Here is a 20,440-nt window from a genome sequence, read left to right on the forward strand (position 1 = left end):
TATTTTATTTTTATCAAACATGCTGTGACTAAAGAAGATTTTCATTTAAATGTATTGAGGATTTCTCCATTGTATTTTCATTTTAAAATATGAAATGATCAAGATTGTTGGCCACGTTTATTTAAGTAGATTATACATTTGACAATTAACTTCGCTATTTCAGTCTCAGACTACTTAATTGCTAAACAATTTCTCCACAGCAAAAGAAAAAAAAATTGTTATATTCAGAGTGGTCTTATCTTTGAGGTAGACTTCATTTTTAACTGATATAACCGATTTTCCATGGCTTGTTAAAGAAAGTTGATTCCTGTCATTGTTTCAGGCTTCAAAGTGCTTGTTAAAGAGGGTGAGTGTTGGGTAAAAAGGGTAGATACAAAATTCTTCACAGCACTAAAATATCCTATTGAGTTCCAAATACCAGTTTAAATTGGTAGTCATTAGTTATACTTCTGCTTCAAAATGTGGGCAGTAAAAAGGATTTGCTTTGCTTATCCATTTTCCTTGACCTATTCCTCCTATATTATATGGCCTATTGATATCAAACTTGCACTGCTTTGATAAACATGTCCTGCACACCTAAGCTAGGTCACTGTGACCCACTTTCCATGATTTATGTAAAAATCAAATTGATTATTTTAAAATTAGTGATTTCCATGCAAAATTGCAAACACACTTTAACCTATTGCCACTAAATGTTCACTGGGAGTGCATTGTAGAATAGATGTGTCACATGCCAAAACTGGGTCACTGTAATCTACTTTCCAGACAATTTCTTGTTGGATCCATTGTCCTTGTCTGGACTGCATCTTCTAACTGCTTCGAAATTTGACTTGTGCTTTGTTTGCATATTAAGACATGCAGTGAGCATGTTTTGTGTATCAAAACTGCTATACATCATATGTTTGCCTGTGTGACCTGCAAAACAGGTTTATTCAAGATTTCTTAGAAAGCATATCCTTACTCCCAGCCTATTCTGTTTCCACTACAGTACTGTATAGCTTGACCTCAAAAACACACTTTTATTTGTATTTTGGGATGAGCATATGTTGTACTTAAAAACTGCATCAGTGTGACTTTCAAACTAAGAAATGAAGGCATTTAGTTCATAAAAACTTCACTATTATGACTTTGTTTTTTATTATTTTAACATTAAAATAAAAGATATATATAATTTAGACCACTTTTAGCCTATTGCCACCAAGCAGGCATTATATATGCATCTGCATCTTGTAATTAGGATTTGTTACATACAATTTGGATTGCTGTGACTTCTTTTCTTTGATTAATTAAACACTCTGAAATATACTAGCTTGCACAATAGAAGCTGGAGTGTTTTGTGAGATTCCACTCTAACAACTCTTGTTTATGAACGCTTTTAAGTTTGCTTTTTGCGAACATACAGTTTTTCAGTTTTGTTGAAAATAGAGTGGTTTTCAAATTTGGCGCATTATATTTCATTGATAGTAGAAATGAGTATTCTTTCAGCATGTACAGTCAGCAGTAATTTCTACTCAAACTCAAATTGTCTTGAGACCGGAATTGCCTATTTATCTGTCACTGAGGGGAAAAACATCAAAAGGAATATTCAGTGATATTATATTGTTTATTTTACATCTCAGTCTGTTATGTTAGAAACAAATGTTTGATAATCGGAGATGTTTATTTGGATTACACATAAGAATATTCCAATGCCATTCATTGTGCATTGCATTGCCTACTGCATGTTCCAGTTGAGAGTCTAAGCTTGTAGTGTGAACAGTCCTTAATATGTTGCAGTGGATAGGTCCCTACTACACTCTGTTCATGATGTTAATGATGGTGATTAATTAATTTATTTATTACACTATATAATTTATCAGTATCAAGGGAAAAAGCACATTTATTTTGGATGTTATCTGTAGCCATTATTTTATTTTTATCAAACATGCTGAGTCAAATGAAGATTTTCATTTGTAAATGAACTGAGGATTTCTCCATTTTATTTTTATTTCAAAGTTGTATGAAATGATCAAGATTTTTGGCCACATTTATTTAAGTGGATTATAAGTTTGACAATTGACACTGCTATTTCAGTCTAAGACTACTTTCAAAGTTGTCTTATCATTGAGAGAGGCGTAATTTTTAACTGTTATAGCTAGTTCTTAATGACTTGTTAAAGTTGACTCCTGTCATTGTTTCAGGCTTCAAAGTGCTTTTTAAGGCGGGTGAGTGTGTGTCGGGTAAAAAGGGTACATACAAAATGCTTCACAGCACTAAAATATCCTTCTGAGTTCCAAATACTAACTTAAATTGGTAGTTATTCCTCATGTTCAAAATGTGGTCAGTAAAAAGGATTTGCTTTGCTTATCCATCTTCCTTATTTGACCTATAACTCCTATATTCTTTCACCTATTGATACCAGACATGCACTGCTTCGAAAAACAGTGCTGCACACATAGACTAGGTGACTGTGACCCACTTTCCACGATTTATGTAAAATCCGATTTCTTTTTTAAAACTTGGTCATTTCCATGCGAAATGCAAACGTTTTTTCACCTGTTGCCTCTAAATGTCTATTGAGAGTGCATCTTATAATAGATATGTCACATGCCAAAAATAGGTCACTATTATTCCCTTTGCAGGTATTTCTTACCAGTTGGGTCCATTGTCTGGACTGCAACTCCTTACTACTGCACAGTTTGACATCAAACTTGTTTTTTGTGTGCATATATGAATGCTTTAAGTTTTAAAAGTTATGTACAAGTCACTTAACTTTTGTGCTATATTTAACTCTGGGACAGGACAATTATTTAATTTTAATGATGATGACATATAGTTGTATGATTCACATAAAATAGGTCACTGAAACACTGGCTGGATATTTCAAGTGGCTATTCAGTATAGGTATTGTTTCAGAAGTCATTCTTCGTTTCGCATTACTTAATTGGAACTTAAATTGAGAACAAGGAATGTGAACTTCAAAATATTTTTCCATAATTTAACATTATTAGGCTGTTCTTAATAATTTGAGAGCATTACTATTTAATTTGGTCAGCTACAGCAATAGTAACTCCAATTTAATTTCCACAAAGCCATTAATTAGATTTCTTTTTAAGCTATCATATACATAATGTTACCCTTGTCATTGCATCCAATTCATCCTTCAAGTTTTGCATTCTGGTATCTATGGCAAGGTGTTTGTTTTTCCATGACACATTTCTTATTCAAATTAGTATTTTAGTGATCTTAATTATGACACTTTTCACATTCTTATACTCTAACAAATAGTTTTTATAATGTGTATCTGGAAAAAACTTGAAATTTCCAATTACTTTTGCAAGATTTATGCAAATATTATGTAGTATTTAGTCACTGAATTTTGTTATAGGTAGCTTGCGTGTTTTGTTCTGACTATTTATATTCTTCTTTAATACTGACATACCCAAGTTCTATCTTCTTTTGAGTTTGTCTTTTTATATATGCCATTCTTGAGACATATTTTTCAGCTTTGTAAAATCTTGCCAAATCTGATAAGTCAGCTGTAGATTATATGTGTGAAAATATATTTGTAAATGTACCGCAAACAGACTCGAGTAAAGTCAGATTTTCACCTTTTCTGGTCGAAATTTGAGTGAGTTATAGCCCTTGTTGGACTTTTAGGTTTGCCTTTGTTTTATTATTCAAGTATTCTTCAGTTGTAACAGGTGTATACATGTCATGAAGAATTATTTCTTAATTGGTCAGGTACTACACTAAGCCGTATTTTCATACCAGATACCACACTTTTGTAGAGTGCATGAATGGTACCGACATCATATAGTTGTCAAAAATGTCGTGTTAATGTTTTTAGAAAGTCACACAACTTCTAACTGAGTGGCTGCATTTTTCTAACACAATACTGATGCAATTTTAACTAAACGTCTAAAGTTTGTAGCTCATATAGTCTGCATAAAAAGTGCATTTTCACTGTTTCTGGTGGATGTACTGGTGAGTGAACTTTGCCAGTGGAATCTCTGGTTGTATATAACAAAGTGTAACATTCACTCATCTCTCCTGATTACCCCCAATCAGCTTTTGGATTACTTTTATGTTCCTAAGGACTTAGCAACGCTTTGTAAATCTATTCTATATGTTGCCAAACGTTACAGTATAGTGCAGGCCTGACTACATATGTAAATTCTGGGGATTTCAATATGTTATCGATGTAATTCAGTGGATGCTACACAGTTAAGAATGGAAATTGATCAATACTCTTTGTGTACTGTATGTTATGATTTTTTTAAATATGCTTAATGCCATTCACAGACTTTACAACTTTCTTGAAATCCCTATGCTACCATGTGTACTCGCTCACAAGTCAAAGCCAACTGTATGCTGCATAGACCCAGATCTGCCATTGCACTGTGTGCCAGAAGATCTTGATCTATAGTACAGTAAACAGAGACCCAGATCTGCCATTGCGCAGTGTGCCAGAAGATCTTGATCTGTAGTACAATAAACAGAGACCCAGATCTGCCATTGCGCTGTGTGCCAGAAGATCTTGATCTGTAGTACAATAAACATAGACCCAGATCTGCCATTGCACTGTGTGCCAGAAGATCTTGATCTATAGTACAGTAAACAGAGACCCAGATCTGCCATTGTGCTGTGTGCCAGAAGATCTTGATCTGTAGTACAATAAACATAGACCCAGATCTGCCATTGCGCTGTGTGCCAGAAGATCTTGATCTGTAGTACAATAAACATAGACCCAGATCTGCCATTGCGCAGTGTGCCAGAAGATCTTGATCTGTAGTACAATAAACATAGACCTTGATCTTACAGTGTATTACATGATGGCATATCAGGATCTGTGTTGTTTGCAATTGGACCCAATATGTAAGTTAATACATGCAGTAGGTACTAATAATCAAAGCATTTTAGTATCATTAAGTTTTGTGACTCTTTAATTTTAGCAGACATGAAATTTACCATGTTATTGATTTGGAGTGATGTTGAATTTTAGTGGTAATGGCTTTTATTGGTGTCAGAACAAATACAATATGTGGTTATATGCTGCACTATGTAAACACACAAAAATTCAGTGTGTATTTATTCCAATGTGAGAGATTTTCACAATGAAAATAACATAAATTGCTGTTGTCCATAAGGGATTTTCAAATAGAATTATAGACAAAACATAAATCTCAGCATATCATTTTTTTAAAAAAAAAGCAACATCTGTTCAGTCTACCAAACAATTGGCATTTATAAATTGGTAACAAGAATACAAAATTTGGACAAAGGCGAGTTCCCTATCTAAATTTGCTAAAATTTCTGCCTTTATGCTGAACTGTAATGTTCAGACAAAATAACCTCTTTTTTCTGCCAAACAACTAGTTTAATTTGTATTTGATTTCATATAAGAATTTACTTTATTGCTTTTCTTATCGATATGACTGATGAAACAATTTTGTGTGTGAACTTAAGCAGTTTTATGAAATGGATGCCAGATTTTCTACATTACAGTATTATAGATTAGTGTGAATGCTGTATTACAGATTAGTGTGAATGTTGTATTACAGATTAGTGTGAATGCTGTTTTACAGATTAGTGTGAATGCTGTATTACAGATTAGTGTGAATGCTGTATTACAGATTAGTGTGAATGCTGTTTTACAGATTAGTGTGAATGCTGTATTACAGATTAGTGTGAATGCTGTATTACAGATTAGTGTGAATGCTGTATTACAGATTAGTGTGAATGTTGTATTACAGATTAGTGGGGGCCCCGAGAGGACGAGTGGTCTAAAGCATTCTCCGTTATGGATCACTGCCATCTCACCTCTGTCTGCATTGGTTCGAGTCTAGGATTCGGCCAATGTGGGTATGTGAGAAAGCTTGCCAGTAGCTTCTCGTGGGTCAGTGGTTCTTCACGGGGGTTTCCCGGGTTCTTCCTCCACCATTAATACTGGCTACCATGCATAGCCTATCATGTGCTGAAAAATGGCATTAAACCCCACAACAACAACAACAACAACAGATTAGTGTGAATGCAATATTACAGATTAGTGTGAATGCTGTATTAGAGATAATTGTGAATGCTGTATTAGAGATAATTGTGAATGCTGTATTAGAGATAATTGTGAATGCTGTATTGCAGATAAGTGTGAATGTTGTATTACATATAGTGTTAATTTTGATCACTCCATGTTTTCTCCATTCAGGACCACTTTTTCCTAGTACTGTTCCCAGTATAGAAGAAATGACTTCCAACAGATGGCGCACCTTGGACAGACTAAGCGAAGATAATGGAGAGAAATTAGCATATTCAAGACTACAGTATGTTTATTTTACACTGCAACATTCTTTTATTTAAACAAATTAAACATTGATTGCATGACAGGTTCTGTCAGCACAAAGTATTGCATGTTTGCATAATTTATTCTTTACGGCATTGAAAACTTGAGGACTTGAAGAAAATCTTCAGCCTTGGATTGGTGACCATGTAGTCTTAGCTAGAGATGTTGATAGTTTAATTGTAGTTTCGACAGAATATTTCACAAATATATGGGCAATGTTCAACACATCAAATTTAGAGTATTATCTTTTTTCTGTAAAAATGCTTCATGACAGACCTATTGTTTTATTAGGTTCATTAGCTCTGTCACTGAAGCACTTGAAACTGCCATACTGCACTCAGTTCAAGCATCTGTATGATGATTAATAAGGCCATTTCATCATATGGTATAACCTCGTCCTTTTCTATTGAGACAAATAAAACGTGTAGAGCAGATTGGTTTTCTCATGTTATGGGAAAATGGCACTAAATTATTGTACTGTACACAGTTTTTGATCCAATTCTTAAACAGATACAGATTAAATAACAAGTCAATTAAATATATTCAGGCTATGAAATATAATGGTAAAGGAAAAAAGCTTTTGAATCTTTTTTTTTCTTCTTTCAAATGAATCACTAATGTACGGAGTGACATTTTATTTTGTCCTGTGTTCTCATTGAATACTTTTGTTTTCATCAATCAAATTCAAAATGGCTTACTCTGTGAAACATCTGAGGTTATGCCTTTTTCACATAGACAGATAAAATAAATAGGATGCTCCAATTGACCATATAACATGAATCTTGTGAGTCTGATGTTCTTGTAATGGCAAATAAAATAAAGCAGTGGGATTTAAGAAAAATAGTGCCTTAGCTACTTGGAGGATCAAATGGCACTCTTGATGTTAGACCATCCCTAATTTTTGCTATAGAGTTGGTAGAGAAATAGTGCCTTAGCTAATTGGAGGATCAAATGGCACTCTTGATGTTAGACCATCCCTAATTTTTGCTATAGAGTTGGTAGAGAAATAGTGCCTTAGCTAATTGGAGGATCAAATGGCACTCTTGATGTTAGACCATCCCTAATTTTTGCTATAGAGTTGGTAGAGAAATAGTGCCTTAGCTAATTGGAGGATCAAATGGCACTCTTGATGTTAGACCATCCCTAATTTTTGCTATAGAGTTGGTAGAGAAATAGTGCCTTAGCTAATTGGAGGATCAAATGGCACTCTTGATGTTAGACCATACCTAATTTTTGCTATAGAGTTGGTAGAGAAATAGTGCCTTAGCTAATTGGAGGATCAAATGGCACTCTTGATGTTAGACCATACCTAATTTTTGCTATAGAGTTGGTAGAGAAATAGTGCCTTAGCTAATTGGAGGATCAAATGGCACTCTTGATGTTAGACCATACCTAATTTTTGCTATAGAGTTGGTAGAGAAATAGTGCCTTAGCTAACTGGAGGATCAAATGGCACTCTTGATGTTAGACCATATCTAATTTTTGCTATAGAGTATGGATAGCTAGCTAAAGTTACTGCTTCATCTTTGTGAAACTGCAGATCAGACATCTGTCAAGGTAAACTGGTCTGGTTCCAAGCCAGAGTTTGTGATGGTACTGAGGACCACAGAGGTGCAACACTCACTTCATATGTGCCTTTTCAGAGAAAGAAGTTGGGGTTTTTTATTGTTGAGAAAATGAAAAACTTAGTGGCAGTAACAGCATCAGCATTAAGTCAATGTTAAAATTTCTTAACAAGCCCATAATTTTGAAGAGAGAAGACACATACATGCGGTTTACTTTCATTCAAGTAGCAATTATCAAGTTGAGAAAAGTGAGTATTGAGGTCAGAATAAAGAGAATTGCAAAGTAAAATGAGTATCAAGTGAATAATGAGTAATGAAAGGCATGTATTAGGCTCAGAAAAGTGAGTATCAAAAGCTCACACTACTATATTCTGCACTTTCTGTCTGACAACATTTTTGCTTTTGCTATTGATTGCACATGTGAAAAGAACGTTTATTGGCCTATCCACTTGGTTGCCAATTGGAAACCATTTTTGCTGGTAAAGCATGTTACCTCTGCCACATAACTCATAAGGGTTCAGACTTCACTGAAAGGTATCTTGGAATACTTCTTCTGTTGTCATTTATGTATCCATATGTGCCAACCATCATGACACTTTTTTTCACCAAATTACATTTTACACTTATATGTATATGGATCATAATATATCCACATATCTGCCTGTTTACTCGTTCGTATTACCTTAGCATAACATGGCATTTATGTAATAATGGCTAATAAATACTTGCGTATAAGCCCGTTCATGCATTAGCCGACCCCCAAATAAGCAGTAAAAAGTGCATGACCCGCTATGATCTGACCTACAACTCCGAGACATCTCAAGATGCATAAGATAAGTTTCAGATTTAAAATTATATTTAAAAAAAATTACTTTTATACTTATCTTGAGGTTGGCATGCAGTGATTATTAAAAAGAAATGGTATATACTTGTTTGAAAAGTAATTTATATAATTTTCTGTTTTCTTATTGTTTCTGCCTAATTTAGATTTGTGTATAATTTGATCAAATGATGACAAGAATTTAGTATTCATGATTTGCTGTAACACTACCTCTTCCTTTTGACTCAATTATTGTTTGTTTATGCATTATTGCTGGAGTGCACCAGTAATTACATTTTACATTGCTTTGAAATTGTAAATACCTAACTCATTAAAATGTAATCCCAGTATGACAACACAATGAACAAACAATACAGTTTGATGCTAATACCGTAAAACTTGAGTTGTAGTTTGCTTTGATGTAAGTGACCTTACACCACACCTGTCACCTTTCACACCGAGAGGAAAAAAAACTCCCAAGTTTTTAGGTCACTTCACGCCTACCTCCCAATTTCATGATATCTTCCAATTTTTGCAGAGAACTCCTGATTATTACATTATGTTATTTGATTTTCATTTCTTGTTGACAAGAAAAGTCGTACATATTCTGTTGTATAACCTATGAATTATTGTTGTGACAAAATAATTACTTTACTATAAAGAATTCGCTTCTTCACTAAATAGAATGTTAAGTTTAAACATTATTCATGTAAATTAATGATTTTTGTTACCTCTACAATAATAACTAAAATAATAAAATAATCAGAACCAAAAAGTAAACCACAACAATAAAATTGCCCACAATTAATTTCAGTCCCAAGAATGATCACTACGAATGCTGTTACTCCATCTGCTATAGCGCCATTCCCATGAAAGAAACTTACACGAGTGAACACCTGGCATTTTTATATTGTATGTACCAGTGGTAATTACCATCATTAAATTAAAAGAAGGAATGAAAATACATACGATGCAGCAAATGTGTCCTCCAAAAACTAACTCAGAATACATGTTTTATAATAAACAATACTGTCTGCTCCTGTGGCCTAGTGGTTAGAGCATCTGCCTCGGATGCGGGAGGTCGCAGGTTTGAACCCTGTCCGTCATACCAAAGACTTAAAAAAATGGTACTAACAGCTGCCTCACTTGGCCCTCAGCATTAAAAGGTTAGTGTTAGGAGTGTTCGGCCTGGTGTCAGGATAATGTGACTGGGTGGGACATCATGCTACATGTCTGTGGCATGATACCCCAGTGCTAGACATCAGTATAAACTGTCACACTGCAATAGGACTGAAAAATTGTTAAAGCTACATTAAAAATCTAAATCACACACACATAAACACTACTAGGTCCCAATCTCTATTTTTTTTTATTCAGTCTCCCTACTTGGCTTTTGAAAAGTTCATAGGTATGCCTTTGACCCCGTTTTACAAAACTACGGTAAACGTGTTAATATTAAGGAATGAAAGGCAGTTACACATCAATGTACTTAAATAGTTACCAGTCAAAACTCCCTCTTATCTCAAGCCAGTTTCAGGGTTTTAATCTTTAATTGGCCTGTACTTCTGTATCAAAACAAAAGAAATTTGCTGACTATCAACAAAAGAGATGCCGAAACATCAAGCTTTCCATTGTCTGGAAAGTTATGATGTTTGTTCCGCTAAAACACAAAACTAAAAGTGATTGATCTTGATCTTAGTTGAACTATATGAGAATTTTAGCCTTTATTATTACCACTCTTCATGAGCATGTAAATTATGATGGTTATCTGCCTTGTACAATTAAACTTTTTAAAAATATTACCTCATTTTGTAGGATCACTTATATAATTGATAATGAGTATCTCATGAGCATGTGATTCAGCGTAAATGAAACAGCTGTTTAGGACTGGCTGAAATGTTCTCTGGAAGAATGCAATTTGGTTGAATCAATAAATAAAGCAAAATCTGTATCTAATATGTTTGGGAATAAGTAAGGATTTAAGTGACGCTATGCACACTTTGCATTGTGTAAGTACTGTACATTATAGTTCAGCATGGTCTTCCAGGTAAACTCAGCTGAATTATGAAGTCTGGATTTACCTTTATTTAACTTCGTGTTGAAGAAATCAGAAAATCTGCACATACCAAATGGTAATAAAATCAATCATAGTACTGTATAACAGTTTAATAATTGTCAGGTCAACCGAAAGTTACTCTTTTTTTACATGCCTATGTCTTAGGACATGGAACAAAATGTTGTTTTATGTCCCAAGATTTACAGTCATTACAGTAGTCAACAAAAAGACCTAAAAACAGTCAAGTTTAGACATTGGCCCACAGATAAGCCAACCCCCCCTTCTTCCAGGCCTTTATTTTTTCCTAAATTATTCGGCTTATACATGAGTATATATGGTAGATATCTTTGCTTTTTAATGCATATATTTACATCACATAATATTAATGAGCTTAGAATTTTAGGAAACTTTTTGCATGCTACAAGATATGCTGACTAAAACGGTGGTTTACAGTAGGGTGAAGTTTTGTGTAGTGAATAACAGCACAGACCTGAGTGGAAAATTGACATGTTCAGTATGATTCAGTTTTGTACAGTGGGGTGTACTTCGGTGGATTTTATGCAGACCTGAGTGGCAAATGTAATTATATGATGTGTTTTTAATGTTCAGTCACAGCTGATGTCACAAATTTACACTTGTTTATGTAGATGGAACTAGCCTGGTAATAAAGGAAAAGCAATTGAATTATTGGTTTAGAGATGTGCATAGGTTTACTTTCTGAGTGGAATTAAGAAAAAAACAACTTATGAATGTAAGTGCAGACTTCCTTGAATGTGATGCATGTATTTGGAATGAAGCTAGAGGAGGTGTGTTGAAACAGAATCATTTATGGGGCTTTGATCAAGTAGAGTATAGATATGCTGGGAATTCATTAATTTTTGTGGGTATCAGTTTTGTTTCTTTCAAAAACATTTTCTACTTTACTGATTGGAAAAGTTTTTTCTGAGTGAAATCCTTGTTCATTTGATATTTACATTTTTTTGTTTTTGATAGCTGCAGAATCCATGAAAATTAGATTAAACATATGGTTTTATAGATATATATTTTGGAGCATGGAGAAAGTAAATGACTCAGTGACTATGACTTAGTGCCTACTCCTTTTTTTTACCAAATAAAGTTTGTGTTGCTAATAACACAATCAAACTTTAGGGCAGTGCTGTCCAACCTTTTTGACGTCATGGGCCACTGAAAAATGTTTTTCTTAAAGTCGAGGGCCGCAGTAGAAAACTGAAAAGCAACGACTATATAGCTGCTTTAGCTCTGGCGGGCCATTTAAAATCAGCCCGTGGGCCATGGGTTGTACAGCACTGCTTTAGGATATCACTAAAATTATCAGCAGATTATAGCTTCACTGACCTTTCAAGTCATTAGGAGCTGCATTGACTCAGGAGTTAGTGTGCTGGGTGCAGGTTCAAGTTCTACCATAGGACTAGCCTGGATCAGCAAGGCACTTTACTCCTTGGCACTAAATAACTGCCTTGCATAAAGCACCAAACCAAATCTTCAAGTCAGTTTTATTTCAAGAGAGGGAAATCATATTTAGGTAAATGTTTAGATCTTATAATAGTTATTTCCATTGGATATTGTTCCACTAATGGTAATGCTTAAGACAACAGTAACAGAAAAGAATAAAGTTTTTAAACTTTTTAAATTGTTTAAATTATCTAGTGAAATATAAGAAAAAGACTGTTTAGAAAAATATTTAACAGGTTATTTAGATTTCTGTTTTTATGGTAGTTTTTAAAAAGGCCCACGAATAGCAGTATCTCTGGTGTGATTGAGGAATATATTCGAAGGAGAAAGCAAATTTTTAAGTAAATTATATTTCTCCACAGACACTTACCTAATCTCATTACTTAAAAGCCCTCCCAACTAGCCCTCCATGTGAACATCCTCATTAGTATATCACTCAGCTAAAAACTGGTAACCTGGTGGTATCAAGGGGAGGTAATTGACAAGAGTTACAACCCTTTGTCTATTTAAAATAGATGGGATTAGACAATATTTGTATTTTAGTAGGAGGGACCAGCGATTTAGCAGGCTGATATTCCTAACATAATGTGATTGGGTAAGTTTTTACAGAGAAACGTAATTTACTTTAAAATTTGCTATCTCTGGAGTCATGTTCTTCCATTTAATACATAAATTTGTATCATTTCAGTCACTTGAGCTATCTGTGTACTTAATACTTTCCATTTTAAGTGATATGACAATGCTTGAAGTCACAAATTGGTATTTACATAAATACATCTGTGTATTTCTGAGCAGGAGAGCACACCATGAGCACCTAACTTTGCTGACAAAACAACTTTTGAGTGAGGAAGGGCTTACACCAAACTGGGAGGACATCATTATCTCTACAGTTGACAGAATTAGTCTCTTTGTAAAGCCAGATATCAGAAATTCAGGAGATGACATGGACATACGACAGTATGTACATATTAAAAAGGTAGATATACATTAAGTATGTTGATGTGTCCTGTCTCTTCCTTTTTAATGTGCAGCTTGCAAACACAAGTCACACAAAAATGAAAATGTTAAGTATTTTGACAACTTTAAAAAATTTTAATTAATTCTCAGTGTCCAAATTTGTCAGAATATGTCTAATGTATATTGCTTTTTTAAATGATGTTTTTGTAAAGGGTCTGTAAGTAATTTTAGATGTTTTATGTGGAAAAACACTGTTACATCAAGTGAAACACAGAGATCATTTCATATGCATTTTTATTTCTGACCAAAGTTGGCAGCTTATGTAGAAAAGGTGTCCATCTATCCATGCACCTATAATATTCTTTCCTTTCATCATACATAATTTTGAAATATAACCAAAACACTGTTTGAAATACATCTTTAAAACTTAATGCTTATAGCAATTAGTGACCTAGATGTCACTTTTGCCCTGTTGTTCTAACAATATTAATAATTTGTATTATGCAGCCATGGAAATAAGTTGCATATTGGTCAGACTGTGTTCTTTTTGAAGAGTGAGTTAAAAACCCACTGGACCTATAATTTTAAAATTTGATACATGTTTCAAATTAGTTTATAGAGATGCCTTTTCTGTAAAGAATTTAGAAAAAAATGGGGTTTTTTTTTTTGCATTTACACTGGACATAAGTTGCAGATTTGTAAAAATCCTTTGTTATGGAGTATGGATGGCTTCAGGTATAAATCCATGTAAATTTAAGAAAATGGTATGCATGTCAATCTTGTTGCCTAAATATGTATTTTACAAGGAAGAAAATTTCTAGTGTAAACAGTTTTAGTGCTGCTCTGCTGTGTTAAATTGTATTGTTCCAGAGCATAACTCAGAATTCTACAGGTCATTATGAAACTTGATACATATACAAGGTATAGCAGTTTATAGGTACCTTTCACTGTAATGAACTTTTCCAATCAGATGGTCATATTTTTTAGAATTACTATGAAGAAAAATTGCTTGTTGACTTAATTTGATTGTTTCTGGAGTGCACATTGCTACACATCTTGAAAGTATGTGTGTGTGTATGTATGTATGTATGTATGCTTGTATGTATGTATGTATGTATGTATGTATGTATGTTTAATTACACAACAGTACAGGTCTGGTTATATGGTACTGATTACAAGTTAGGTAACATGCAACAAAGTTGTAGCCTTGATGTATATTTTTTTTGGTACTTTGTGGTTATGAGATCTGAACCATTTGAGTGACATTATACAACTAGCAAATGTATGAACTTGCATTATGGATACATGTTCTTATATGCGTTTTATATCATGATCTTCAGATCCCTGGTGGCAAGAAGGAGCAGACAGCCCTGTTACATGGTGTCATGTTTACCAAGAACATTGCTCACAAGAAGATGGCACAGGTTGTCAGTAACCCCAAAATCCTCTTGCTGAAAGGTTCCATTGAGTACCAGAGGGTTGAAAATAAAATGTCATCATTGCAACCTCAAATACTACAGGTAAAATGCTGATGTGAATGACTAATTGTAATATATATTTGCTTCAATTGGAGTTTTTTAAAAAGTTATGTGTTAATGCATTGTCTTTATACCTCATTACCCAGGGTTTGATCCCAGGTTCCAGCATTGCACAAAACATGTATAGTTAAACATTCTGTGGCAATACTGCTATAGCAGTTTTTTTCAGTTCAAAAAATACACATTAGCAACACCTGAACTGTCATGGGACTTGTATAAACTTACTGTTTGTTTGACTTGAAATAAATAAACTTTGAAATAATGGAATAAATAAATAAACTATTAAAGTAAATTTTACCCATGGAACAATTAGCAATATAAATTTTCCTAAATTAATTGATATTTTAAAAGGCATATTGATAGCTAATTATACTACAGTATATCAAATGTCTGGTTAATGCTCATGCAGCTTTGGATATTCGAATACATTCCTGAATCATGTTACGTTACCTGCTACCTTGTGAATCTAGCGCTACTAAAAGATAAAAATCATCTTTTTCTGTCTATTTCAATAGACAAAGGTCAATAACTCTTGCCCATTACCTCTCTTCGGCACTGCCAAGTGTTGCTAGTTTTAAGCTTCGCTGCTGCTGCACAAAGCATACATTGTACAGTTCATCTTAGGACTATCCAGCAATTATTATGTTACTATAGGTCCATCTAATGTTTCTTTTTAAGTCCCCCATCCCACTACACTATCATTGACCTTATGCAAGGTCATAATGAGTTAGCGTGCCTTTGACCTTGTTTGCTTACTCTGTCAGTTACTGAACTCTTATTTGCGAAATTCTAAAGTGCTGTTTGATATTTATGCTCAGTTTATTCATTTCATACTGTTTTGATAGAACTGTGGTATTAACTAAGCATTGTGTATAAATTCTTAACAGAGAGACAGGTTTCTGGTACAACACTTTCACTTCTCTGATAGTTATGACAATGTTTTAGCGACTTAATGATTTTAGTTCATTACTAATTTCTGCTTAATTTATTTTTAAAAATTGTGTCATTTCAGCAGAATGTCATTTAAATGCTATAAATGCCACTTAAGAGCATGGAAGTCTACCGTGACTCTTGTTTTGTTTATACAAAGTATACACCATCTGTGATATGCAGTGTCTGTAATACGTAGTTACAGGAAGTCTGGACTACCATTTTAGCTAGTTAGTCACATGCTAATTTGCTAATCTATGATTTGTTCTTGCGCCTTTTCAGGAGAAATGTTTATTGAATGCATGAAATGCACGTTCAGAGCAATAGTCCCTTTGGCTTTGAAGGGAAGGAAAGATGGAATAAATCAAGGAGGACAACCTGTGGGTTGTGGATGGTGATCCTGACTCATTGGGGAGTATTCTCCAATAGCAACCTTGTGGGCATTAGACATCCACATGTCGGAGCATAGCCTTCAGGCCTATAAGTCAGGGCACATGGGGTTCATGTCTGACTCTTAATACTGACATACTGTTACTGGCTGTCCAGCCATCACTGGCCATACCAACATCACCAGCCGTCCAGCCGACACTGGCAGTCCAGCTTTCCCTACATGGGGATTTTTTTGTTGAAATGGTCCAGCCAAATAGTTCATATGGGGATCTTAGTAATAGATCCATCATCTAGCTGTGCTGTCAGCATTTTATCACTACTATAGCAGATATTTCAATGAGAAATCTGTCCATTTAACCAGGAAGTTAAGAGACAGGCAGCCCACGAGCTGCCCCTCCAACTCACTGCTCCCCCAGCACAAGTGTTTGAACCCCTTCAGCCCCTTGCCTGTGCAAAGGGATGCTCAACGGCCCAAGACAGATTTATTCCTGAGTCAGATATATACCGATATTAATCCCAACCATTTGGCAGGAGACCACAGCCTAATTCAGCATAGGAGGTGATCATATAGAGATGGGAAGAAAGATTTTTTCCATCAAGCCTCCAAACTGTAAGCATTGACATACCCTCCCCACTGCTTGCAGGCAGCCTACCTGTGGGCAGCTGACTCCTGCATTTTTCCACTTTGGGTTTCATTCATCCAACCATTTCCTGCTCTCCCTTCTTTAAAGAAGCAATGTCAGAGGGGGAGATTGATGACTTTCAACAACAGGAGATATGGTTGCTCATAAAATAAAATAAAAACAAGCAGTGGAGCTTGTGCAATGACCACAGTCCTTAGGGTTTTATTCAAGGCTGTTTCTTTTCTTGTTCAGAAAGCAAATAGCAAGTTGAGACCCATCATCTCTGTTCAATCTGCCTCTCTTTTCAATGGGATGAATATGCTATCAATGTTGATCTGACCAATGCATATTTTCACATCCCTAAACACCCATGTCATGAACATTTTTTCCATTTTGCTTTCTGTGACACAGTTTATCAGTTCAAAGTTCTCCCTTCTGCCTCAACATCAGCCCTTGGGCTTTTACCAGGATTGTGAATTATGTCATCACCCTGTTCAGATCAATGTCATCTATGATGATGACAGCGTGCCTGGATGACTTCCTCCAGAAATATATGCAAAGTTTTATTTTTCCAAGGCACTTTTAGATCATTCAGACTTTCTAGTGAACTGGGAAAAGTTGGACCTCCATCCATCCCAAAATTTTGTCTATCTGGTGTTATGTTTTAGCCTCTTTAAAACAGTAACAGGAAAAGAGTTAACCCTTTCATCACTAAGTAACTTTGGGGGCATAGAGTCCTTAACACTAAGTAACTTTGGAGTTGTTAAGCAAAATGACTTGTGGATTTTGAAATAGCATAACTTTGCCAATTTTAAAGATATCTGGCTGGACTAGGTGTCAAAATCAAGGTTAAAAATCAAAAACTTTACGAGTAATTGACTAAAATGTGCATATCTATTACAACTGTTAAAATACAGGTTCAAACAGGTAACACAACAGGTAAAATACAAGTAAGTATCTATTTATTTCGAGACTTACAAAAATGGTACTAACAGCTGCCTAGCTTGGCGTTCAGCATTAAGAGGTTAGTGTTAGGACTGGTCGGCCTGGTGTCAGGATAATGTGACTGGGTGGGACATCATGCTACATGTCTGCAGCATGATGCCCCAGTGCTAGATAACACTATAAACTGCCACATTGCAGACATCGTAGCGACATGACTGAAAAATTGTTAAAGCTACGTTAAAAATCAAAATCACACACACACACACATCTATTTACTTCTTGAAAAACTTAGAAAGTTTCCAAAACTTGTTCAATTGACCCTAGATGTACTCATGAATAATTACAGTAGCAACACAAGTCTTTCTTTCAGGTATATGACAGGTAGAAATTAAAATTCCATAAAATGCCTTGATTTCATCCAAGGTGAGATCGGTCCACACACTTGTATCGCCTCTGGCACGTTTGATCGTCGCATTCAAATTCGTTAGACGGACAATGTTTACAAAAACTTCATCTGAATAGAATATTAGAAAATATTCCAAAGCTCTCCTGGAGCCATCACACAAATGGGAGGGTCCAACTCTCTCAGTAAACTGAAACAAATCTCTTTGTTTTCCAACTTCATCCAAACAAAATTACGTGGAGCTTACACTTCCTCCAGTTCAAAACCTTCAAAGTCCTCTTCATCGTCATCACTGTCACCCACAAGTGTATTCATTGCCTCTCCAGATGCCTTCTCTCATTTTCATCCAACTTTACTAGGTCAATAAAATCCTCTGATAATTCAAAATCTAACACTTCACTCACTTTCTTCGAACTCCACCATTTTGTATACAAATTTCACCATTCGGAAAACTCGTTACAAGTGCCTACTTTGTTCGATATTTCTAGTTGTATACAAGCTAAACTCACAAGATAATCCAAATATAATATCTACATTACAAGTAGGAAGTTATTAGAGGTATCCCAAAAGTAACCAGACCAGTAAAGCGGTCTGTTGTGTTTACAGACTTACTTCCCCTGGACCGGAAAACTGGTCCATAGTGATGAAAGGGTTAAGACAACAAAGTTTGTAAAATAATTTATTTCCCTAGAAAAACAGGTAAAAATAAGAAAAGGAACTTATGATTTTACGAATCAAATCCAAAAATATCCAATAATTAAAAAATATAAGTCCTAGAAATAAAAAGTCCTAAATCAATCTGAGTTGGAGTCCTGATAAAAAAATCCAAGATGGAGGACGATAATGTATGCTGTGGTCAGTGTTGTCCTGATGTGTCAACAGTTCCTTGTTCAACCACAGAATATAATATTCCACTTTTGAATTCCAAATAAAATTTCAATAAATGTCTTTGTCCAAGAATTCTGTATAAGCAGTTATATATTTCCAGGAAAAAGAAATAATAATTCCATACAATTGAATTTCAACTCAAACTGGTCACAACAAAATATCTTTAAGTGTTAATGGTTTATAGCCCAACTGACTGAATTCTCTATAGAAAAGAGTAACCACATAGAAGCTTTACATGCCTAACATAACATATGAGTATGGCCTCGATTTCATTCTATGAATCTTACACCATGAAAGAATAATAAAATAATTAAAAAGAGTTGTTTACTTCAGCTCACTGATTTCTGAATAAGGGTCAGGAACTAGGTCAGCAATTAGATACAAAGCTTCTATTATTAGGTGTTTATGGAAAAAACAGTCAGGTCAAACTAATTTCTGGAAAATGTCAAATCCAGTAAATAAAGTTACATTACATAAGCATGTAATGAAATTTTTAAAAAAATGTAAAACTAACAAACAAACAGTTAAATTGAAACAAATATAAATTCAATCATATATACATAACATTGGACATGGAATTTTAACCAACCAGAATCTAATGCACTTTCCTCATGTTTGTATGATCAGAATTGCCAAGCTGGTTGAGTCATTTCCAATAAGTCCTGGATTTCAGCGAGAGAGTTTTTGCAACTCCACGGTTCATTCAGTGCAACAGCAGACTTGATTCCACTTGGCCGTCTTTTTATGTGGACAATGTAAGCACAGTGGTGCCTCTTTTCAAATTACCTTGATCAAACATTCATGATCATGCCCAAGATTCAATGATTCCTGCATCAGTGGTGCAACCCAGGTTGGTTGACGCTGGGACTTCCGCTGGAGAAGCCCAAGCAGAAATAAAAGTAGGTACCGGCACTAGTGTGCAAGGTGGGGGGTGTCCTCCTGTTGCCGACCTTCACTACTGTCAGCAATATGTTGGAGCCAGGGGAACAGCCCCTACACATCAACATTCTAGAAATGAAGGCTGTCATTAATGCCTCGCACTTCTGATAAGATTGACTCTGAGGCAAGAATGGTCCTCACAAACCCAACAACTATGGTGGTGACCTATCTCCTCAAACAGGGAGGCACCATATTACCTGACCTGTGTGTTCTGATTGGCAGTTTCTGCATTGGAGTGACCATCTCTGTATCAATATACAAATCAGACACATTTCCAGCAGACTCATTGCCTTGGCTGACTAACTATCCAGCAGAGGTCAAGTTCTTCACACAGAATGGCCTCATCATCAATCAGTCTTCACCTGGATTTGTACACTTTGGAGGCATCTGATGACTGACTTTGTGATGAAGTGGAATGACAAGCTACCCACCTTCATCACTGCTATTCTGGACCCAATAACTTGGGCTGTGGATGCACTGTCAATCATTGTAGAGGGGTTGTGGGCATCTCCCTCCCCTCCCACAGTGCTGATACTGAAAATAATCCAGAAGTTACAGGATAAGAATGGTAAGATGATTCTGATAGCCCCACGG

The 20,440-nt window shown here is 35.1% G+C and overlaps 1 protein-coding gene across 7 annotated transcripts in view; it reads left to right on the forward strand.

Moving 5' to 3' along the window:
• The window catches only part of LOC149783441 (1-phosphatidylinositol 3-phosphate 5-kinase-like), a 166,982-nt gene that overhangs the window by 32,411 nt on the left and 114,131 nt on the right, over positions 1–20,440 (forward strand). For 6 of the 7 annotated variants that reach the window (XM_089931676.1, XM_089931681.1, XM_089931678.1 and 3 more), the window contains exons 13-16: positions 323–346; positions 6,185–6,299; positions 13,029–13,209; positions 14,531–14,710. In XM_089931676.1, the coding sequence (XP_089787802.1) occupies positions 323–346; positions 6,185–6,299; positions 13,029–13,209; positions 14,531–14,710 (500 nt within the window). The remainder of the gene's footprint in view (positions 1–322; positions 347–6,184; positions 6,300–13,028; positions 13,210–14,530; positions 14,711–20,440) is intronic. The other variant, XM_089931679.1, reaches the window with a different exon arrangement.

Source organism: Sinohyriopsis cumingii, chromosome 14, assembly GCF_028554795.1.
Source record: "Sinohyriopsis cumingii isolate HCF-2022 chromosome 14, ASM2855479v2, whole genome shotgun sequence".
Taxonomy (NCBI): Eukaryota; Metazoa; Mollusca; class Bivalvia; order Unionida; family Unionidae; genus Sinohyriopsis; species Sinohyriopsis cumingii.